The sequence below is a fragment of the Carcharhinus amblyrhynchos genome, chromosome 4 (genome assembly GCF_965287045.1).
Source record: "Carcharhinus amblyrhynchos chromosome 4, sCarAmb.v2.hapA, whole genome shotgun sequence".
NCBI lineage: Eukaryota > Metazoa > Chordata > Chondrichthyes > Carcharhiniformes > Carcharhinidae > Carcharhinus > Carcharhinus amblyrhynchos.
Window position 1 is genome coordinate 71,459,571 of NC_137327.1, and position 25,206 is coordinate 71,484,776.

At 42.5% G+C, this 25,206-nt stretch overlaps 1 protein-coding gene across 1 annotated transcript; it reads right to left on the bottom strand.

The window, feature by feature from the left end:
* Positions 1-225: 225 nt before the first annotated feature.
* LOC145342633 (regulator of cell cycle RGCC-like) lies at positions 226-20,028 on the bottom strand. Its single transcript, XM_080188180.1, has 5 exons — positions 19,988-20,028; positions 16,859-17,023; positions 8,146-8,223; positions 4,075-4,137; positions 226-592 (listed from the first exon to the last, which is right to left on the bottom strand). The coding sequence occupies exons 1-5, from the start codon at positions 20,013-20,015 to the stop codon at positions 582-584; spliced, it is 345 nt and encodes a 114-aa protein (XP_080044306.1). The 5' UTR covers positions 20,016-20,028; the 3' UTR covers positions 226-581.
* Between the last annotated feature and the right edge of the window lie 5,178 nt (positions 20,029-25,206).

A 25,206-nucleotide genomic window follows, 5' to 3' on the forward strand; every position in this document is an offset into this window, starting at 1 on the left:
TCAGCATGTTAGCCTAGATTATGCGCTCAAGTCTCGAAGTGGTGTTTGAACTTAAGAACCAGCACCTTGACCCCTACCTGAATATCCTGGGGTAGAGACAGGGAATGAAAAATTCATTTTGCAATCACTTCTTTGTGCTACTGCATAAGGTAAATATATTTCACACAGATTAGAGGAGAATTAATTCAGAAAGCAAAATATACAGAGCTCAAGTATTTTATTGGTTTCAAATAGATAAATATTTATTTTACAAAATGTACAGGTAAGTAGGTCTCCAGTTTTTGATTGCTAGTTGCCTCTAGTGTGCTAAAGAACTTGATACTGCTTTCAAGATGACATATATAGGAAGTTGCTACAACAACAAAGAAAACTGAATCAATTTGCAATACAATCTCCTTCCTGTGCAGCTCAGTTGCCTGCACAAGGCAGCGACAATCCTTCATACAGTTCCGTCAGCATGCTCTGTGTCAACGTTGCAAGAAAGTGTTGGAGCATGAGAGGCTAAGCTTGTCTGAGGCTGCATCCGGTCAGAAAAATGTCTTCAAGCGCTGCGGTTCCTTGCGAATATGCCTCTCCTCCAGTTACATCATCTCTGCAACAAGGGAAAGAGAATGTTTACTCTTCATTGTTCCAGGCAAATTCAAAGTGGGGAAGGAAGGCAGTGTGTTGTTAATTGCAGTGTAAAACCATCACATAAATAATGACAAGGTTTGGAAAAGACTCTGCAAATCTACATTACAATCCCAGTCTAGAAGTTGCCAGCCTAAAGGGTAATTGAAGCATTCATCCAGGACAAGGTTTTGCAGCCCCACCCAATAATTTGGCTGATCTGTGGTGAGGCTGTGGAGATAATGAGTCATTCTTCAGTATTCTGCAAATCCTCCTAAATATATATGCAAACAGCAAATGTGTTTATTCCCTAAGATCATTATTTTTAAAGCACAAATTAGTGAAAGTATTCTAGCCCACAGGTGAAATTTTTTAGAGGCCTGCTAGCTCAACTTGACACTTGAAGTTACGTTTCAGATTGGGAAGATATGAGCGACGGAAGGAGAGCGATATCAAGAAACTTCAACCAAAACTGTTCACTATTGCACCTGCAAATGCAGATGACAGAAACATAGGCTTCAGGCAGAATGCTACAGCCTCCCCAAAACCATCCAATTCCCAAACCAGCTCCCATCTGTGGCAGATTTCCTGGTAGCAGAAGCAACTCACTATTGGCTGCCGGTGGGATCTCTGGGCCTTAGCGAAGACGGTGATTTACATTCCTCACCCATGCCACTATGGGTTGGGTCATCTTAAGTGGGACCAGAAAATCTCACTAGCGGGAAGTGCAGGAAAATTCTGCCCTAACAAATAAGTAGTACCTTTCATTAGCTTAGGATATCTCGAAGTATTTTAGAACCATTGCAGCTGTTTTGAAGTGTGACCAGTGCAGTAATGCAGGAAAGCGGGCTGCCCCCAAACTGTGATGAGACCAATTTATATGATCATAAATCTTAAGAAGATGGTTGAGGTGTAAATATTGGCCTGGACACGAGAGAGAACTCCCCTACTCAGACTGATGCCAAATTGACACTTGATTGAGGTGTGCTGCCACATTGGAGGTGCTGTCTTTTGGATAAGCCTTAAGCCAACCCCCTTCTCATCTCTCAGGTAGATGTAAACAATCCCATGTTGAAGAAAAGGAACATAAGAACATAAGAAATAGGAGCAGGAGTAGGCCATCTGGCCCTTCGAGCCTGCCCCGCCATTCAATAAGATCATGGCTGATCTGTCGTGGCTCAGTTCCACATTCCCACCCTCTCCCCATAACCCTTAATCCCCTCTCTTATCAAAAACCCATCAACCTGCGTCTTAAAAATATTTAGCAAGGTAGCCTCCACCACTTCAACGGGCAGAGAATTCCAGAGATTCACCACCCTTTGAGTGAAGAAGTTCTTCCTCAACTCCGTTCTAAACCGCCACCCCTTTATCTTGAGGCTGTGCCCCCTAGTCCTACTGTCCTTTCTGAGGAGGAAGAGTCTCTCCACCTCTATCCTATCCATCCCATTCATCATCTTATACGTCTCAATGAGATCTCCCCTCATTCTTCTAAACTCTAACGAGTACAAGCCTAGTTTATTCAGCCTCTCCTCATAGCTCAACCCCTTCAACTCCGGCATCAGCCTAGTAAACCTCCTCTGCACTCCCTCCAAGGCCAAAATATCCTTGCATAAGTACGGTGCCCAAAACTGCACACAGTACACCAGCTGCGGCCTCACCAGTGCCCTATACAGCTGCAGCAAGACCTCCCTACTTTTATATTCAATCCCCCTCGCTATGAAGGCCAGCATCCCATTCGCCTTCCTGACCACCTGCTGCACCTGCAGGCTGGGTTTTTGTGACTCATGCACAAGGACCCCGAGGTCCCTCTGCACCGTCGCCTGCTGCAGTTTTTCTCCACATAAGTAATAATCCTTCCTACCATTATTCCTACCAAAGTGGACCACCTCGCACTTGCCAACATTAAATTCCATTTGCCATTTCCTGGCCCATTCGCCCAGCCTATCTAGATCCTTCTATCTAGATCTTCTGGAGGAAGAGAGTTCTCCCCAGTGTCCTAGTAAATATTTATCCCTCAACCAACATCGCCAAGAGAGATTATCTGGTCATTATCTCATTGCTCTTTGTGGGAGCTTGCTATACATAAATTGGCTACCATGTTTCCCATATTACAACATCAAGTTCACTTCATTAGCTGGAAAATGCTTTCAAATGCCTGTGATTGTGTATGAATGCTCACTGAAAAAAAAAAAGCAGCATCCCTCCCCTTACCCACTGCTGGTTCCTTGGTGGGGGGTGGGGGGGCAGGTGTTGAAGCAATGAAGAAAGCCATTGACATCAGGATTCTGCTGCCTCCATTGTTGCAAAGCTCATCAGGTTTTAATTTTCCTTATTCTTATAATGTGGATATCACTGGGCTGGGCCAGCATTTAGGGCCCATCCCTAATTGCCCTTGAACCTCAGTCATCTGAGGCTAGTTAAGAGTCAACCACCTTGCTGTGGATCTGAAGTTGCATGTATTCTGAACTAGGTAAAGACAACAGATTCCCTTCCCTAAAGAACATTATTGAAGCAGTGGCTCATTATTGAAACTAGCTTCCAATTCCAGATTTTATGAGTTGAATTTAAATTCCACATGCTGCTATTTGAACTACAACACCAGAAAATTAGCTTGGGTTTCTGGATTCCTAATCCAGTGACATTACCATTATGCCAACATCTCCCCTGTAATTTTAAGTATTTGTTCTTGGGATTTAAGGTTCCCTACTCTGGTTTTGAAAAGGCAAATGCAGTTAATGTTGAGGTCAATGGTAACATTTTGATGGTGAGAAGCTTGGCAATGTTGGTTCTTAGTGAGAGGAGGTTAGTTTTTTTGCTTTTTCAGTACGGTAACTACATGGCAAATACAGCCTAACTGTTTACCTAACAGACCTGAGGCTTTTCCAAATCTGAGCTGGTTATTGGAGGCGGCCTGTTGAATTAAATTGACAATATACAAATATCAGAGAACTGTCCCAACTGGGCATTATGTCGGAGGGGAGGTGACTGGACCTCAGATACTTCCTGCTGTTTTGTCCTGGGGATGTGCAAATTAGCCTCTGTCACCAATAACATGGTTGGCTCAGTTGAAATGTAGAAGCCAGCAACTCTTTTCCCTTTGGACATTCAACTCTTTAAAACACATCTGAATCAAGATTACAATGAACCTGGAACCAACTGAAGCTGAAGTGAACTAAACTAGTGGGGAGCAGGTATGGAACATCATCCTAGATGTGCAGCAAACTTACCAGTGGGGAGTAGCTTCAAATCAGATATTAGGAGGTAACAGGACAATAGATCCATGCCTGAGAGTAGAAGAAAAATCTAGGAGGCAACCAAGGGGCGGCTTAGTCCAGTCATGGCCACCTATTGCTTCCTGAGAAAATAATAATTCTATTTTTCCCAGGAGAGAATGAAACAAGTGGAAATGCAGATTGTAAGTATAACCTATTAGAGTTACCAAAAAATGTTTAAATAATTACTTACCTGCTAATGTCTGGTCAAGGTCTGCAATAAAATCCTCCAAATCTCTTGTGTCTCCAAGTTTGGCTTAAGGGGAAAATAAACAAAGTATTTAAACTACAAGTTAAGAACTCAAATAATTCAGCTGAACTTTGAAGACTCTCTTAACTCATAACAACAACAAGCCTTTAATGTGCTAAAGCATTTCAAGGTGCTCCACAAGAGCAACCTGATAAAAGATGTACTGCAGCAACTCCCTAATGTTCCTTTGGCAGCATCTCCCAAATCCCCAATCTCCGCTGCCTAGAAGAACAGGGACAGCAGATGCATGGAAGCACCACTATCTCCAGGTTTTGTCGCAGGTCACGCACCATCCTGACTTGGAATTATATTGCCATCCCTTCGGCAGCACCGGCTGAAATCCTGGTAGAATTTTTACCACAAGAACAACAATGGGTCAAGAAATTGGTACCCTCCAATTTCTCAGGGGCAAGTAGGGTGGACAGAAAATGCAGGTCTTGCCAGTGATACCTACATCATGCAAATGGGTATTTTATTTAGAAAACTGACACTGAGTCACATATGGAAAACAGCAACCAAAAATTTGGTCAAAAGGATAGGCTTAGAGGAATATCTTTAAGAAGGAGAGAGTGGTGGAGAGATGAAAAGATTTAGGGAGGGAACTCCTTACTGCCTAGATGACTGATGGCATGGCTGTTAATGGAAGCTAGGGATACGTAAGGGGTTAGAGTTGAAGTAGTGCAGAGTTCTTGGAGGGTGGCATAGTTGGGGGAGAATACAACCTTGGAAGGATTTGAAATTTGTAATGTAACTATGCATAGGATCATCCATCTCTTATTCTCAAGTTTGCTACATTTTTGTTGCAATCTTTTCCGCTTACAGTATAGTATCTAACAGATTTATCCTCAGTTCTGATGAAGAGCCAAATGGACTCAAAACTATGAAATCTGTTCTCTCTCCTTACAGATGCTGTCAGACCTGCTGAGTTTTTTCAGCATTCTCTGTTTATATTTCAGATTCCAGCATCCGCAGTATTTTGGTTATCTTAATGATTCTATTGTGTTTAATCTCCACACTGTTTGGCAGGTTGTTCCAACATTGTGAGCAAAGATCTACTTGCTGATATCAGACACACGAATTTCCTCAGATCTATTCCTGGTCTGCCTAGAAGTCAATTTAAAGCTTTCAGGGCCTGGGATGCCCAAACTATTTTATAACCTTTTCCAAGCCAGTAAAAAACAAGGTTTTAGCAAGAAGCATAGAGAAATAGGCCTGTAGAGTTTTGCACACTGTGTCTGAAGTGAAACAAGGTCATAATTCACTATGTGTAACTTACTGCATTTTGTCATGCAGAACCTGAACCTGGTGATGCGCAAGGCAGACTTCCATCTGTTCCCACAGCAGGGTTTTCCTGTAATAGATCACTAGCCTGTCACCAGAGGGTTATAGCTTGAAGTGATCCACTCCTCAAACATGGCTGACCAGGAATCCCTCCCACTCTTACCACCTGCCATTGGCAGGATTTTGCAGGTTGATTCTCAGTCTGTTTGGCCGCATTGATCTTGATCATGGAGTGGGACTCAAACCCAGAGCTTCTGGCTCAGAGGCAGGGACACTACTCATTGTGCCACAAGGCCTCCATTTTGTCATATACAAAGAAATAAAAATATGGAATTGAATATCAGGAGCTGTATATGGTTTGCCCATCTAATGAAGACAGTTTTGTGTTAATCCCTGAGAATCTCTACTGTGTCAGTTCCTGTCTATACCATAGCAATTATCTCCAATCAGCATCTAATTTTAATTAAGAGAACCAAAGATTGAACCAGTTAATATTTTCATCTTACAATTAAAAAAAGTCCGTCCCTAATTTGTTTCTTGCACCTTAATTATTGAAGCAGTCTGCTTTCACCTTCTCAATCTGACTGCTTTATTTTTAAACACCCCATAATCCCTATTCCAGCAAATAATTTGAATAAGTTTTGTTCTTCTCTATACTCTATGAAGGTGTTAATGAGTAAAATTATTATTTAGTGAATAAGTAATTATTGAAGCATGGTGTGTTCCACAAATATTAAAGCTTACCATCAATTCTTTTCACCCAGTATATTCTATCACTTGCTAGTTACTTTGCCAAATTGCTCACGCATCTGAAGTGATTATTCATAAAGTCTCCCTATGCTATCTTAATTGTTTCTATACGAACACAACATATTTCATTTTGCTCATTATTATTTTATCGTTCTCAGGTTTTAACTTGGCATTTCCATGCCCTACTGTAGAATTAATCTAAGTCCCTTAGTTGAATTTTCAGTCTCCCTTCCATTCCCACAGGAGATTCATTTTAACACCCAGGTCATTTCTGCATTCAAATTATTGGAAGCAATTTAATCATGTTACTTTGACAGAGTGGCTGAACAGGACTGAGGGTCAGGAGAATCTGAGTAGGTACTGATCTCACCCAGGCTATGGTCAGGAAGATACCATTGGTACAAAAACTGTTGAGCGAGGAAAGGCAAGATTTCTGCGGTGATTAGCCATGTCCCTACTGGAAGAACCCACGGACAAGATCAAACTCAGCCACGATATCACTACAGTCAAAAGCTTACTCCAATGTCCAAGTTCATGCTTGAGTGTAACCATGAGTCAAGAGGAAATGGTCCCCTCCAGCCAAGTGAGGAGGAGACTGGAACATGATTATGTTGGAGTTCATTGATTCAGTAACTTTGAAAACTTGTGTCTGTAAGTATATGAAACTAATGCTGCAATACCCTGACACCACTTTGAAGAGTGATTGGAGAGCCCCTTACGAATCACAGCCTAGAACTTTAACCAATCTGATCCTAGAGATTGCCAGTAAGCCAATCAGATCTTAATCATTGTAGCAAAAATATATATATATATATATATTCTAGACAATAAATCCCTTGTACTTTATCAAGGCATGTAAGAAGAATATTTGTAAAACAATGGACATATCAATGTGACAATCCAGAAATGTAAATTTCACCACTAACATGGCTCCCCCATATCATGTCACCACCATTTCTGTCCAAATAACACAACACACCCATACAGATTTCCAAATGCTTTGAACTCAGTTACATCTCTCTTCAATGCTGGGCAAACTCAACCTGCCACCAATCCTCAACACTGTACCTCTTAATGGGAGGCCAACTGTAAAGGTACCAAATATATATACTGCTTACATAATTAACCACTGATAGGAGAGACCATGCAGCCCATGATCTAAGGCATTCAGATAAGAATATGCTTAACTTACAACAGGAAATGGGCCTGAAATGAAGATACACAGAAACCTAACACCTCGGAATAAATCTCTAGCTGTGGTGCCTCAACATTTCACTTTCATTGTGTGGTAAAGAAATAAAAAAAGGAACAAAATCTTTGAGGGAGGGAAAGATTGAATGAGATCCTGCCTCTTGGTAGGGGATGAAAAAGGTGGCCTTGTGAAGAAATGGAGTGCTCTTTGTAATATAACAAGTGGACATCTGGAAAAAGAGGGAATCTTTGACGACAGCGAGAGACAGAGACAGCATTCTGTTGGGAACAAGATGGGGAAGACGAAAAGGCCAGCTGAGATGGGGGAATAAATGAAAGCAAGATGCATACACTCCCGCTGAATGAGAAAGGCAAGGAGGGAAACCTCACTTGGGGCACAGATCTTGAGTTCAGGAAGGGACAGTTGCAATTTAGATTTACTGGTCTTACATTATTCTATGACTCAACACCCAACTGAGTATTAAGTAACTACTGCAGCTGGGGAAGCCATTGAAAGTAACCAACTTTACGTCATTTGCCGGATACCACTGAAATAACTGAAGTTTCTAGAACAATAATTGGCATCACAATGACTGTAACATAACTGCTTCAATTCCACAATGTAGAATTCCAGTCAGGATAGTGTCACTTCAACATGGGGTGATGAAAGGTAACAATCAGTTCTTATAGTTATTTACCATCACAGCTATCTAGGCCAACACTGACACCAGTGTAGGAGTACTAAGAGCAAGGCCAAGAGCCTTTAATAGTGTAAATTGTTTTATTTCCTACCTTTGGATGCTGTTGTGTCCACAGAGGTCAGTTTCTCAATACTACAGTTTAAGCTGCTGCCAGCAGATGAAGTTGTACCTGTCAGTGATAAAAGTCAATGATCTGAGAGTGCTGTTTTGTTCTGCTGTTTACCCAGAATCTTACACTTTTTAGATAAACGATCAATATCTAGGTCAGCACCTATTTCACAGAAATGATTGCATCACTGCTGCAGTCAATTCTGTCAAAGTCCCAGAATCAGAACAGTGTTTTTTAGATTATGTATTATATCTCCATTCCTCAAGGATTTTTTTTATCCTCCATCCTACAACACAAACAGGATGTTTATCTCAATTTAACCAGTGATGCATCTTATTGTTATTTGTGGAATCTTACTGTGCATATATTAAATATTGTGTGTCCCTGCATTGCAACAGTGACTACACTTTAATCGTGTACACCTCACTGCCTGCAAAGTGTTATGGGATCTCTTGTGGTCATGAAAGATCCAATATGAATAGTACCTTTCGTGTCTGGATTGAAAATGAGTGCGAGTCTGACTAATGCATAGTGACCACATATAAGAAGTGATACTGCAAAGAAGTACATTTAAAGCAGGCCAAATTTGCAAACATGTCCCCCCTCCTGTATCTTTCCTGAGGTGAAAGAGAAACAAAGTAACATGGTTAAGATCCTGACTGATTGTCAGGATATTTCAGCTCAGGCAAATGAAACTAATGAGCTGGCACTAACCCTGATGTACATTTTACAATCCAATTTCAGAGCAAGTTGATAGTAGAATTCTATGCATTAAACAGATTATAATAAGTTTTATTTAACAGATTGCAGATTCAGAAGAAGGTCTAAACAGCAATGCTAACTAAAGACTCATACAATTGGTTAGGGTCGTAAAACGAAGGCTTCCACATGCGTAGGGTAATTTTAATCTATTTCAGAGGGGAAACCCATGGGATTGCATGGTTTGCTGTTTTTATACTCAATGCAATGAATCCTAGAGGAAGTAAAATAAAGCCAATGTTGCACCCAAAACTGTCAGCTCCCCAATGGGCAAATGGGATGAAAATTGCCAGTCCATTGTATTGCAAGATCGAGGGCTAACTTTATTCTTCCAGCAAGTTTAATCAGACACTCCCAATGGAAGGGAAGTTTCCAGCCTTCTTCAGCTATGATGGGCTGTGACAGCCCATAAGGACAACTAAAAAAAATTAAATTTAAAAAGCATTTTCTTCTTCCTCTCCTATATTGCAGTTTTCTTTTTATCAAAAGGTGGAGCAGTTACTGCTCTACCCTAATCCGTGTTAGCATTAATCCCAAGAAAAAAAACTTGCTTTAATATTGCACTTCACAAAAACATCAAAACATTCCAAATTTGTTTGCGACCAATTAGCTACTTGAAGAAGTGCGGTCACTTTTGTAATTTAGAAAACATAGCAAGCACTTTGTGCACACAGTCCCACAATTAGTGATATGATAATGGGCAGAAAATCTGTTTGAGATGTTGGCCAGAATCTTCCCACTGTTCACACTGGCAGGATTTTCCCATCCCACTACAGTGAATGGCGACCTGTCTGGCCGCCAAATTCACTGACCTCAATGCAGTGGGAGCATGGCATCACACCCATGAAAGATAAATAATGACCAGGATATCAGAGTAAACCTCCTACTCTTATTTTAAAAAGTACCACAAAATCTTTTTACGTGTACCTGAGGCTAGCTGAAACATGGTTTTAATGTTTCGGAGGTGATGATCACGAGGGCTCATGGAGAGAGGGGCGAGGTATAACTGATAGAAGGACTTTTTTTTTCGCAGAAGGTGGTGGGGACCTGGAATGCGCTGCCAAGTAGGGTGGTGGAGACAGACACGCTGGCATAGTTTAAGAATTACCTGGATAGTCACATGAGCAGCCTGGGAATGGAGGGATACACATGAATGGTCTAGTTGGACCAATGTGCAGCACAGGCTTGGAGGGCCAAAGGGCCTGTTTCCTGTGCTGTACTGTTCTTTCTTCTTGTTCTTTGTTCGTTCCTGCTCATTGAACAGAACTTCCAGTATACCAACTGCACTTGATTTGAAAATTATTCACTAATAGTTAAAACGCATTCCGTTAAAAAAAGTTTTATTCTATAAAAAAGGAGATTAATGCTTCAATGAAGCGAAAAAAAATTGAGGCAGATGGAGCTCATAAATGTTTTACTCCATTCTTAAAGTTACAAAGCCAGTGCTCAGAATGAACAAGCAAATCCGAATCCATTCCAAAAATCAAATTCAAAATCCAATTTGTGGTCCCCACAAGAGAGACAAACAGGATCCAAACTGACAAGATAAGGCATTGCATCTCACCTTGGGCCTGATCTGACACTTGATTTTAGTCAAAAGGCTGAGAACAGCCTGGCATAGATATTAAACACCAATAGAAATTAAGATGCGAGTTTAAGCCTCATCTTAAACGGTTCACTGGCATCACTGAATCCCACGCTATCAACATCCTGGGATTACCATCAGTCAGAAACTGAAATGCACGAGCCATATAAATACAGTGCTACAACAGCAGGTCAGAGGCTGGCGATCCTGCGGGAAGTAACTTACCTCCTGACTCCACCATCTACAAGGCACAGGTCAAGAGTGTGATGGAATACTCTCCACTTGCCTGGATGAGTGCAGCTTCAAAAACACCTCAAGAAACTTGACACCATCCAGGACAAAGCAGCCCATTTGATTGGCACTCTGATCCCTTATCTTAAACATTCAATTTCTCCACTACCAATGCACAGTGGCAGCCATGTGTACCATCTACAAGATGCAGTGCAGGAACTCACCAAGGCTCCTTAAGCAGCATCTTTCAAACCTGTGACCTTTCCTACCTAGAAGGACAAGGGCAGCAGACACAAGGAAACACCGCCACCTGGAAATTCCCCTCCACGCCACTCACCATCTGGACTTGAAATATATCACCATTCTGTCATTGTGGCTGGGTCAAAATCCTGGAACTCCATCTCAAACAGTGCTATGGGTGTATCTACATCACTGGGATTGCACTGGTTTAAGAGGACAGCTCACCACCACCTTCTTAAGGACAATTAGGGATGAGCAATAAAATTACTGGCCTAGCTAGAGATGCTCACATCCCGTAAATAAATTTAAAAATCTTGGCAATTTTAGAAATGGAATTCAGAGGATTTCTTTCCTTAAATTTGGGGAAACAAAATCTGGTATCTCACCAGGAAGCTGTTGGATTGTTGTAAAAACTCAATTAGTTCACTATATGGGACTGAAACCATGCGTACCAACAGCTCAGTGCCAGTGTTTATGCTCCAAATGGGTCTCCACCCATCCTCATTAATAAATCCTCTTAATCCTTTCTCCCCAATGACCTCAGTTACATTTCACAAGCAGGGACATCAAAGAATGTATTCCCAATTCTTTATCCAGCTGAGTTTATACTGGACCCCAATCCCACAGTGTCCTTGACTCTTAACCTTCCATAATAATCTAGCAAACCCTGCAGTTAATCATTCGAGAAAGTAATCACCATCATTGCAGGGTTCAGTTGTATGGAGAATTAGAAAATCAAAGTTAAAGGAGAGGGTAGAAGTGCAGGTTAACAATGAGGACTTTCAACTAGTTAAAGGAGCTGAGGGCTCAGGAGAGCTTATTAAAGTTTCAAGACCACGTAATAAAGCGGAGTGTAGAGAAGGTGGTAACCCCAGGCAGAGCAAAAATGGTGACAAGTTTGAGACGGGAAGTGGTCAATGCAGGACTGAGGGTGTTGTACCTAAATGCATGTAGTATATGGAACAAGGTAAATGAGCTTGGCCAGTACAATGTTGTGGGCATCACAGAGACATGGCTGCAAAAGGATCAGGACTGGGAACCAACTGTCCAAGGATATGTGTCCTGTCGAAAGGACAGGCAGATAGGCAAAGGGAGCAGGTTTGCATTGCAAGTAAGGAATGAAGTTAAGTCAACACTGAGAAGTGATATAGAATCAGAAGGCATGGACTCGGTGGGTAAAGTTGAGGAACCGCAAAGGTAAAAGATCCTGATGGGAGTTGTGTACAGGCCCTCCAGCAGTAGTCAGGATGTGGGGCAGAAAATAAATCAGGAGATAGAAAAGGCATATAAAAGAAGGCAAATTACAATAATCATGGGGGATTTCAATATGCAGGTGGACTGAGAAAAATCAAGTAGGTAGTGCATCCCAAGAAAAGGAATTTGTGGAATGTCTAAGAGATTTTTTTTGCAGCAGCTTGTGATAGAGCCTACTAAGGAGCAGGCAATTCTGGATTTTGTAATTTGTTATGAGGCAGACATGATTAGGGAACTTATGGTGAAGGACTCCTTAGGACAGTGACCACAATATGATAGAATTTACCCTGCCGTTTGAGAGGGAATCAGATGTAACGGTATTATAATTAAATAAAGGTAACTACAACGACAAAAGGAAGGAGCTGCCCAGAGTTGATTGGAAAGGGAGCCTAGCAGGGAAGACTGTGGAACAGCAATAGCAGGAGCTTTGGGAGGTTATTCGGGAGGCACCACAGAAATTCACCCCAAGAAGGAGGAAACATGCTAATAGGAGGACAAAGCGTCCATAGCTGGCGAGGAAAGTCAAGGGCAGCATAAAACATAAGAACATAAGAAATAGGAGCAGGAGTAGGCCATCTGGCCCTTCGAGCCTGCCCCGCCATTCAATAAGATCATGGCTGATCTGTCGTGGCTCAGTTCCACTTTCCCGCCCTCTCCCCATAACCCTTAATCCCCTCTCTTATCAAAAACCCATCAACCCGCTTCTTAAAAATATTTAGCGAGGCAGCCTCCACCACTTCAACGGGCAGAGAATTCCAGAGATTCACCACCCTTTGAGTGAAGAAGTTCCTCCTCAACTCCGTTCTGAACCGCCCCCCCTTTATCTTGAGGCTGTGCCCCCTAGTCCTACTGTCTTTTTTGAGCGGGAAGAGTCTTTCCACCTCTATCCTATCCATCCCATTCATCATCTTATACGTCTCAATGAGATCTCCCCTCATTCTTCTAAACTCTAACGAGTACAAGCCTAGTTTATTCAGCCTCTCCTCATAGCTCAACCCCCTCAACTCCGGTATCAGCCTAGTAAACCTCCTCTGCACTCCCTCCAGGGCCAAAATATCCTTGCGCAGGTGCGGCGCCCAAAACTGCACACAGTACTCCAGCTGCGGCCTCACCAATGCCCTATACAGCTGCAGCAAGACCTCCCTACTTTTATATTCAATCCCCCTCGCTATGAAGGCCAGCATCCCATTCGCCTTCCTGACCACCTGCTGCACTTGCAGGCTGGGTTTTTGCGACTCATGCACAAGGACCCCGAGGTCCCTCTGCACCGTCGCCTGCTGCAGTTTTTCGCCACGTAAGTAATAGTCCTTCCTACCATTCTTCCTACCAAAGTGGACCACCTCACACTTGCCAACATTAAATTCCATTTGCCATTTCCTGGCCCATTCGCCCAGCCTATCTAGATCCTTCTGCAGACTCTCCACACCCTCCGCACAATTTGCCTTTCCCCCAATCTTGGTGTCATCAGCAAATTTCGACACCCTACACTCGGTTCCCTCCTCCAGATCATCTATATAAATGGTAAATAGCTGAGGCCCCAGCACCGACCCCTGGGGCACCCCACTAGTCACCAACCGCCAATCCGAATAGCACCCATTGACCCCCACTCTCTGCCTCCTATTTGACAACCAATCCTCTATCCACGCTAACACCCTACCCCCAACTCCATGTCCTCTGACCTTCTGCAGTAACCTCTTGTGAGGTACCTTATCAAACGCCTTCTGAAAATCCAGAAAGACCACATCCACCGGCTCTCCTCTATCCACCGCCCTAGACACATCCTCATAGAACTCCAGTAAATTTGTCAGACACGACTTCCCTTTAATGAAACCGTGTTGCGTCTGCCCTATCAAGCAATTCCCTTCAAGATGCCTCGCAATTTCCTCCTTAATGACGGATTCTAACATTTTACCTACCACAGACGTTAAACTAACCGGCCTGTAATTCCCCGCCTTTTGCCTGGCACCCTTCTTAAACAACGGCGTAACATTAGCCGTTTTCCAATCCTCCGGCACTTCCCCGGAATCCAGCGACGTCTGGAAAATAACCACCAAGGCATCCACTATCACCTCCGCCATTTCTTTCAGAACCCTCGGATGCATTCCATCCGGTCCTGGGGACTTGTCCACAATCAGCCCCTCCAGTCTGTCGCGCACCACCTCTCTAGTAACAGTAAGCAAAAGAAAAAGCATACGAAGTGGCAGGGATTAGTGGGAAGCCTTCAAAAGCGAGCAGAAGACAACTAAAAAAGCAATAGGGGAGGGGAGAAGATGAAATATGATTGTAAGCTAGCTAGTAATATAAAAGAAAATAGGAAGAGTTTTTTTTCAATATACAAAAGGCAAGAGGCAAAAATAGACATTGGACCACTGGAAAACGAGGCTGGAGAAAGAATAAAAGGAAACAAAGGAATGGCAGAGGAACTGAATAGTTACTTTGCATCAGTCTTTACGGTGGAAGACACCAGTGGGATGCCAGAGCTCCAGAAGAATCAGGGGGCACAGGTGGCCATCACTAAGGAGAAAGTTCTGGGGAAACTGAAAGCTCTGATCATGAATAAAGCACCTGGACTGGATGGAATAAAAGAGATTGTTGAGGAAGCTGTGGAGGCATTGCTGGTGATCTTTCAGCAATCACTGGAGGCAGGGAGGGTCCCAGAGGACTGGAAAATAGCTAATGTAACACCGCTGTTTAAGAAAGGAGGGAGACAGCAAACAGGAAATTATAGGCCTGTTAGCCTGACTTCAGTCATTGGCAAGATTTTAGACTCCATTATTAAAGATGAGATCGCGGAGTACTTGCAAGTGCATGATAAAATAGGACTGAGTTAGCACGGCTTTGTCAAGGGGAGGTCATGTCTGACCAATCTGTTAGAGCTCTTTGAAGTGGTAACAAGGAAGTTAAATAAAGGAGAACCAGTGAATGTGATTTATTTAGATTTCCAAAAGGTCTTTGGACAAGGTACCGCATAGGAAATTGTTAAATAAGTTATGAGCCCGTAGTGTTAATGTAAGATCCTGGCATGGATAGAGGATTGGCTGACTGGCAGAAGGTAGAGTGTGGGGTTTAGGAGTATTTTTCAGGATGGCAGCTGAGGACTGGTGGTTTGCCTCAGGGATCAGTGCTGGGACCACAACTTTTCACAATATACGTTAATGATTTGGAAGAAGGAACTGAAGGCACTGTTGCTAAGTTTGCAGATGAAACAAAGATAGGTAGAAGGACAAGTAGTATTGAGGAAGCAAGGCGGGCAGGAGGAGTGCTGCAGAAGGGCTTGGACAGGTTAGGAGAGTGGGCAAAGAAGTGGCAGATGGAATACCATATGGAAAAGTGGAAGGTGGAATGGTGGTATAGGCTATTTTCTAAATGGGGAAATACTTAGGAAATCAGAAACACAAAGCGACTAGAGTCCTTTTTCAAGATTCTTTTAAGGTTAACGTGCAGGTTCAGTTGGCAGTTAGGAAGGCAAATGCAATGTTAGCATTCAAGTCGACAGGGCTAGAATACAAAAGCAGGAATGTACTTCTGAGGCTATATAAGGCTGTGGTCAGACCCCATTTGGAGCATTGTTAGCAGTTCTGGACCCCCTATCTAAGGAAAGATGTAGTGGCTTTGGAAAGGGTCCAGAGGAGATTCACAAGAATGATCCCTGGAATGAAGAGCTTGTCGTATGAGGAACGGTTGAGGACCCTGGGTCTGTATTTGTTGAAGTTTAGAAGTATGAGGTGGGATATAATTGAAACTTACAGGATACTGCGAGGTCTGGATAGAATGGACACGGAGGGGATGTTTCCACTAATAGGAAAAACTAGAACTAGAGGGACAATCCTGTAAAACACAGAGGCGGAGGAATTTCTTCAGCCAGAGAGTGATGAATCTGTGGAACTCTTTGTTGCAGAAGGCCAGGTCATTGAGTGTCTTTAAGATAGAGATAGGTAAGTTCTGATTAAGGGGATCAGGGGTTATGGGGAAAAGGCAGGGGAACAGAGATGAGAAAAATGAGCCATGATTGAAAGGCGGTGCAGACTTGATAGGAGCAGAATTAGGCCACTCAGCCTATGTCTTATGGGAAATAAAATGTTGACCTTGCTAGCCACATCTACTTCAAGATTTTTTTAAAATGGCATTTGCTTCCAAAGCCAATAACATAGAACAAGCATACTATGTACACTATAGAAACAGGCCATATATCCCAACAGCTCAATGCCAGTGTTTATGCTTCACAAGGGCTCTCTTCCCATCTTCCTTCATCTACCCCCAGCAGTAATTCTTTCACCTTATTCTTTCTCCCCCATGAGCTCAGTCACATTTAACAAATGAGCATTGAAAAATGTATTCCCAAACCAACATGGCAAGAGTTCTGTGACCACACCATTCTGTCCTGGCATTCCCAAAAACAAGCATCATGAACCTCCACAAAGACTGCCCTGCATTCACGTTCTGTCAGTGAGTCCACAGCACCCCATGAGCAAATCCCAATATCTTCATGCTTTAGAATGTCAAGCTTATGCCATATGGACCATTCTGAATTTTAAACAAACATCCAAACTGTGACAGGAGAAGATAATGGTTACCCAGCATCCCCCCATTCCCAGGGCTAATAATCACAAACTCTGCATTACTCACTCTCCGTATCATCAATTCCACTGTCAGCAGCACTGGTCGTACTCATTTTCTTCATTTGATTCAAGTGCTCCTTGTACTGAACAGTATTGTTTATGGAGCAGGACAGGTCTTCCATGACTGTATTGAATTCATTCAAGGCAGCATCAAATTCGTCCTCTTGCCACACTGAAAGATTTTCAAAAGTCACATTTAGCCAAGTTGCTTTATAAAATGTAACATTGTAAACATGCTCAGACTGGCTTAAAATATAATAACTTTTGTCATCCAATATCAAACAATCCAACTGTACTTCATAGGTTTAGAGTTTCCATTTGTACTGACACATTTCATTAGGGTTGGACAGCAAATCTTGGTCTTACCAGTGATACCAACATCCCACAATAAAATAAAAATAAACAGAAGATTAGCAATTGTGGCTTAGTGTGACTCTCATATCCGAGCCAGAAATTCTACTCCAGACACATGACTGCATCATCCGAGTTGGCACTCAGTGCAGTACTGAGGAAGTGCTGCATCCTCAGAGGTGCTATCTTTTTGATGTCCCATTCACTTTCTCAGGTGACTATACAAGATCCCAAGACATGAATTCAAAGAGCATGGATGTTCTCCCGATTGTCCCATCCAATCATTAACTTTCAACCAAGATCATCACTAAGAAAAACGATTATTTGATCATTACTTCAATGCTGCCTTTGGGACTGTGTGTAAATTCATTTAGTTTACTGTAAAGTAATTTTGAATGACCTGACATCATGAAAGATGATGCAATCAGAATTCTGAATTTTGATCTGTCATAATCTCAGGTGGAAAGCAATGACTGAACTTCCCAATATTAAACATACCAACAGACCTGCTACCTTAAAAGAGCTATCAACAGAGACCTGCAGTTAATCAGCAGATATATTTTATTCCAAGTATGGTGCATAAATAAAGCCTTAATAAAATCATTAAAATGTCTTGATTCCAAAATACAATCCAGATTAAAACAGGACTACCTCACCCCTTTTAGCTAGGAATAATAAGTTCTTTCAACCTGGTTGCATCTGCCCATGCTAGCTTCACCTAATCAGAATTTATAGATGAAATCCATGAAGATTTTAAAATGAGTTTGAGTTTTTTATCCTCACATCTTGAATAGGTTCTCAGCAAGACCTGTGAATACTCTGCAACACTTAATATACAGTCCTTAATCTTAACCTCAGAGTATCCAGGCAAGATGCAGCAGTCAGCTCAAGAATTTAATGCTGAGGATGGAAGGTTTTATTATGGATTTTTAACAATTCATTCAAGAGGAAGAAGTCACTGGCTAGGCCAACATTTATTGTCCTTTCCTAAGTTTATTTATTAGCGTCAGAAGTAGGCTTACATTGACACTACAATGAAATTACTGTGAAAATCCCCTGGTCCGTGAGAAGGTGGTGGTTAAGTTGCCTTCTTGAACTGCATGTTAATTCCCAGTGCTATTAGGGATGGAGTTCCAGGATTTTGATCTAGTCACAGTGAAGGAACAGCAATATGTTTTCAAGTCAGGATGCTGAGTGAGCTGGAGGGGAACTTGCAGCTGGTGCTGGTCTGATGTCACACTTTTGCTTCTAGAGGTAGAGGTCACAGGCTTGGGAGATCAAAATTGCCAGTGTATCTTGTAGATGGTACACACTGCTGCTACTGTCAGTACTGGAGGAGTGAATGTTTAAATTGATGGATAGGGTATCAATCAAGCTGGCTATTTGTTCCTGGACAGTGCTAATCTCTATATAGATCTTGTCCAAATGTCCAATGCCCTTATGTGACCTGTCATTAGATCCAATTAATGTCCCAGTTTTCTTGGGACTTGCAATCGGGAGCAGCATATTTTAACTGGGGAGCAGTTCCACAAATATATGCCCCTAAAAGATTGTATCTTTCCACCATTGGGTCCACTTGAGATCTCTGACTGTCTGCAGCACTTGGGGAGGGTTTCACAGTCCAAACACCTTTCCTGTGATTTGCTGCAATCGTTATGATTATGCCTTCTGATGACACCAATAATAAGGTGTGCTTAATAAAACTGGTAACTTGTGCGGGCAAATAGCATTAAAAACTGAAAGATTATCAAAAGGGGAAAAAAAATCTGGTTTCAGGAAAGGACCCTGCAGCTGTTACGCAGTCTGCTCCACATGTGACTCCAGTTTTATACTCTCAGTTTTAACTTCGTGCCTTCATGATAGCAAGGAGTGGGCGTTGTGTCGGTGCCTTGCGATTGCCAGCCACACCTCAAGAACGAATTTTCAGACATTTTACGCGGGAGTGATCGTTATGTTATCAGGGAGGGCGATCAGAAACAGTTAATTTATCTCAAAGTTTCAGACCTCACAGAATATTGCCCAGAGCTTGGATAGCTCTATCTGAAAATACAGCGGCTGCTGGAAATCTGGAATACAAACAGGAAACGCTGCAAATACTCACTAGTTCAGGCAGTATCCATGAAGAGAGAAAGAGAGTCAACATTTCAAATCTTCATTTGAATTGGAAAGCATTTTTGGTGAAAGGTAACAGACGCCAAACATCAATTTAGTTTCTCTCGCCCACAGACCTACTGAGAGTTTGCAGCATGTGCTGTTCATGATCGAGATGCAAGCGTGTACTTGCTGATCGAGCACACCGCGGTGCTCGCTACAGCAGCTGCAGTTTCACCGCTGGCTGAGTGACTTCAAATAACTTTTTCGCTGTTCACAGTGAAACACTGAACACCTGTGACACTGGGTTAAACAGCAGACAAAAGCGAGATGTAACTGAGCAAGTTTCAGTGTTAAATCCGGCCAGTATCAATGCCTGTCCCAGTCTCAGATTCAGTGCCAGTCCCAGAAAGTCTCAATTCCAGTCCCAGACAGACTCCGTGCCAGTTCCTATCTCAATGCCAGTTTCAAACAGTCTCAGCCAGAATCAGTGCCAGTCCCAGACAGACATAATGCCAGTCCCAGTCTCAATGCCAGTCTCAGACAGGCTCATTACCAGTCTCTGCCACACTCAGTGCCCCAGACGGGCTCAGTGCCAGCCCCAGTCTCAATGCCAGTCCCAGATTCAATGCCAGTCCCAGCCACACTCAGTGCCAGTCCCAATGCCAGCCCTTCTGTCGTTCAAGTCTCTTACCGGAATTGGCTGCATCATTTGAACTCATTCTGATGACTCCACTCGGCTTCTCTCTGACTTTCTAAAACGGGACGTGTTCTTTTATCCATCTTACTTTCCCGCCCCTATAGTCTTGACTGACCAATCATAATCGCAGTTTATGTGAACGACGGACACTTCAGCCAATCAGCAAGAACCCCGAAAGGGGGCGGAAACTCGCTGACATCATTGGAATTTAGAACAAGGAATCCCCGTGACGTCACGGAATCCCCAGCGATGTTCCTGAATGAATAAACTTTCAGCCTGAATATGAAGTTCTGGAGTTTGCAGAGGATGAACGTCTCTTCTCTCTTTTTATTTCCATGTCCCACTTCAAATATCATATAATCGCAGACTGCCTAATGCACAGGGAAAGGTCATTCGGCCTATCCTGTCAGTGCTGGCTCGAAGCAAGAGTAACTCACCTCACTGCATTCCCCTACCCTTTCCCTGTGGTACTGTATTTTTTGTCTCTCTTCAGCCCTCATCAAATTTTTTTGAAAGCCATCATTGAATTTGTATAATTCGCTGGCCGTGCATTTATTTCGCGAGGACTAGAATACAAAAGCAGGAATGTACTGCTGAGGCTTTATAAGGTTCCGGTCATACCACATCTGGAATATTGTGAGCAATTTTGGCCCTGTACCTAAGGAAGGATGTGCTGACCTTGGTCCAGAGGAGATTCACGAGAATGATTCCAGGAATGAAAAATTCGATGTACCAGGAGCATTTGAAGACTCTGGGTCTGTACTCAATAGAGTTTAGAAGGACAAGGAGGGATCTCATTGAAACTTACCGAATACTGAAAGGCCTGGATAGAGTGGACATGGGGAAGACGTTTCCAACAGTAGGAGAGACTGGGATCTGAAGGCACCATTTCAGGATAAAAGGATGATCCTTTTGAACAGAGATGAGAAATTTCTTCAGTTTGAGGGTGGTAAATTTTTGGAATTCATTGCAACAGAAGGCGGTGAAGGCCGAGTTATTGAGTGTATTTAAGACAGAGATAGTTAGGTTCTTGATTAGTAAGGGGATCAAAGATTACAGGGAGAATTGAGTTGAGAGACTTATCAGCCATGATTGAATTGTGTTGTAGACTCGATGGACCAAATGGTCTAATTCTGCTCCTATCACTTATGGTCTTTTGGTCTATTCCACATCTAAATCCAGAATGTGAAACACTCTCCTCGTGTCACTGCCAGTCACCTGTGCCCTCTGCTTACGTCAGTGGGAGCAGTTTGACCCTATTTATTCTGTCCAGACCACTCATGATTTTGAATATCTCTGTCAAATCTCTGCAAACATAGGAGGGTCAGTACTGTGACTCCTTTGCCCTGTATCTGGTTGCTTCCAACCCAGGGTGCCCTTGGTGCAGTTGCTGGGTGTAGTACCTCTGGAGGGCAGTGGGGATGATGAAGCGCCAACCACATAGTATGATCTATCCTGTACAATTAGTTCATGTCTGATGGAGAAGAACATGTAGAACTTGTGGAGAAGCTCTTGTGGGGATTCTAGACCATATCTGGAATGTTGTGAGCAATTTTGGCCCTGTATCTAAGGAAGGATGTGCTGGCCTTGGTCCAGAGGAGATTCACGAGAATGATTCCAGGAATGAAAAATTTGATGTATGAGGAGCATTTGAAGACTCTGGGTCTGTACTCAGTAGAGTTTAGAAGGTTGAGGGGGGATCTCATTGAAACTTACTGAATACTGAAAGGCCTGGATAGAGTGGACATGGGGAAGACATTTCCAATAGTAGGAGAGACTGGGATCTGAAGGCATCATTTCAGGATAAAAGGATGATCCTTTCAAACAGAGATGAGAAATTTCTTCAGTTACAGGGTGGTAATTTTTTTGATGACATCATGAAGTTGTCTGCATATGATGTCCGTCTATAAGGCATCTTTGAATTCCTAGATTCTACAAGAGGACACCGCCTCTATTGTCATGATGTCTATGTCTTCCTCATGATCTGCCTGGTCTGTAGTGAGAAGGAAGGTTCTGGAAAGGACATCAGCCAAGTACAGCTCCTTACTATGCTTGGTAGATGATGCTGATATTGTAGCATTGTAGCTTTAGCATCATTGCACTGCAGTTGTGCAAACACAGTGTGAAGAGCATAATTGAAATAGTTATGAGTGACCGATGGTCAACAACCATGAAATGATGAAATTTCTGACAGGTGAAGACTTGAGCAAGAAGTTCTTTTTCAGTCTGAGCATGACCAGCCTCAGTGTCAGTGAGGGCCCTTGAAGCGAAGGCTATTGGTCGCTCACTCTGAACTGCACTGTGCTGGGAGATCTCTGCTAGTAAGAGTATGGATTCTTGAATGCCAAAGTATTGCAGCATCAATGGGTAATGAGTGCCTGTTTGAGTCTGGTAAAGACCTGCTGTGTGGTGTTCTACCAACACCATTTGACATCCTGGTGGAAGAGCTGACAAAGCAGTCCAGTGACCTCAGTGTAATAAGGAATGAACTTGGAAAGAAAATTTGTTATACCAAGGAAACGCTGTAAAGTGTTCTTGTCCATGGGGATGGACATCTTTTGTTAAGCCATTGTCTTGTCTGGATCTGGCTTCACACCATCAGCTGTGAGTTAGTGACCCATACAGGGAGCCTGATTGGCCCTGAATCTGCATTTGACAGTGTTCAGCTTCAGCTATCTGGTCCTGATTCTGTCAAGGGTGAGACAAAGACAGGTATCACGTACTTGCACAGTACAACCCCAATCCAGGATATCATCGATGATGATTTTACAAGGTTGAACTACAAAGAGTTGTTCCATGCACCACTGGACCCCAGTGTAATGCTGTCCCAAAGACCTAATATTGGCCTAATGTTCTGGTCAACTTTATGAAACTTGAAACTGCTCTGTGTCCAATGTAGAGTGGCCACATCTTCCGTGTGGATAATTTGTCTGTCATAGACCAGAAGGTCCATCTGAGTGTTGGGGTCTGGAGCTGCATAAATGTCTACTTCCCATGGCATTTGACTGGGCAATACGTTGCACTTTGCTCCAGTGTTAAACCTTCAGTTTTGTGTTGCTGCGAATTATGTTGAGAGTGGTGAAGATCTCAACCTGTTCTGTGACACTGCTGACTCTCTCACAGTAGAGTGTTAATGGAGGCTCAGTGGTTTGGTTGAGCTCCACTTCATTCATCTTTCTCTGAGCATCTAGCTGCAATGTGGCTGGTGGCAAAGGAAAGCTGCTGTGATTTCAATCTGCAGCATTTCGTAAAATGGTTCCATTTGTCACATTTATTGCAGCATCACTAAATGCCAAATATGCTCTTCTGAGGGTAATGGCTGCCACAGTTGGGGCTGGGCATGACCTGAACCATGAAGACTTCTGTTTTGCACCTAAACTCCTGGCTGCTATTTTCTGACTGTTCATTCAGTTTTCAGATGCTGATGGCTGTTGGCAATGTTAAGTCTTTCACTCAAAGCAGGTGCTTGCAGAAAAGATCATGGTGGATCCCAAAGACTGTGTGACTCCTGACTAACACATTCGTATGGCTGCCAAATACATATCTTTTGCTCAGATTTTAAAACTCGCAGAATCAAACTGTATTGATTCATCAGATCTTTGGTTTATGATGTTAAGCGTAGAATGCCTGTAGAGTATTATGTTCTCAAAATGTTTTCAAACTTCTTTTAACACTTTCTCCTCCTCCAGTTGGAAGACAAAGCATTCAAACTTCTCGATAGCCTTGGGGCCTGCAAGATTTAGTAAAGTGTATTCCTGTACCTTTGTAGATTTGTCTGATAAACTGGTACCACAGTAGATGCACAAATCTTTTTCAAACTTTGCCCAGTTGTCTGCAATTTTTTGAGTGGTTTGATGCTGCAAAGTACTTGTACTATAATGCCAAATCCTGACACCATGAAGCAGTGTTGGGTTCCAATGACTTGTAACGAGGGACTTATAACAACATCAGTTTATTAAATACACTGGGGAGCTCTTACAGGCTGCATCTCTAGGGAGAACTACTATGCGTGACTGTTTATATAGCTACATCTTCACAGCATTGCATGACCACTTGGTTTAAGAAAAATACTTTTTATTTTATGTTTTCTCTTCTCGATCAGGTTAGTTATACATGATTTGCATTTGGCTAATCCGTGCTGATTTTCCTTATTTAATTCGCATTTGTCCAGTGTCCACTCAAAAATATTACAGACAACTGGGAAAAGTTTGAACAAGATTGGTGCATCTACCGTGGTCCCAGTTTATCAGACAACTTTAAAAAGCTACAGGAATACACTTTACTAAATCCTGCAGGTCCCAAGGCCATCAAGAAGTCAGTTTGTTCTGGATTATAATTTCTTATTTTTGTTACCATCAAGATTAAACTGACTTACTTGTTGTTTCTGAGTTTATCCTCACACCTTTTTTGAACACTTGCAATTGTCCAATCCTCTGGTACTGTCCTGTATCTAAGAAGGAAAATTATGACTATAGTCTCTGCAATTTCCACTTTCACCTTCCTCAATACTTTTGGATGCATCTCATCTGGTCCTGGCAACTTGTCAATATTAACATTAACTTATTTTTATCAACTCTGTTTTAATCCATCCAGCATCTCAACCACCTTCCTCTTTTTGAAGCATCTTCTTCCTTGGTATAGACAGGTTCAAAATACTCACCTCTGCCTACTTCTTCCAAGCATTAAATCTCCTTTTTAATCCTAACCAGCCCCACACTTCCATTTACCACCATTTTACTATTTATGTGCCTATGGAAAACTTATGGATTCTCCTTTATGTTAAATACCAGTGTCTTCTCACACTCTTTGTTTTTCTCGCTTCATTTTCATTTATCCTTCACTGCTGCCTTCTCAAGCACAGGCAGTTTTGGCCTAGTGGTATTAGTGCTAGACTATTAATCCAGGAGCTCAGCTAATTTTCTGGAGGACCTTGGTTTAAATTCCACCATGGCAAATGGTGGAATTTGGATTCAATAAAAAAAATCTGGAATTAAGAGTCCACTGATGACCATGAAACCATTGTTGATTGTCAAAAAATCCCACTTGGTTCACTAATGTCCTTTAGGGAAGGAAATTTGCCATCCTTAGCTGGTCTACATGTGACTCCAAACCCACAGCAATGTGGTTGACTCTCAACTGCCCTTGGGTATCTAGGGATGGGCAATAAATGCTGGCCAGCCAGCAACACCCATGTCCCACAAATGAATAAACAA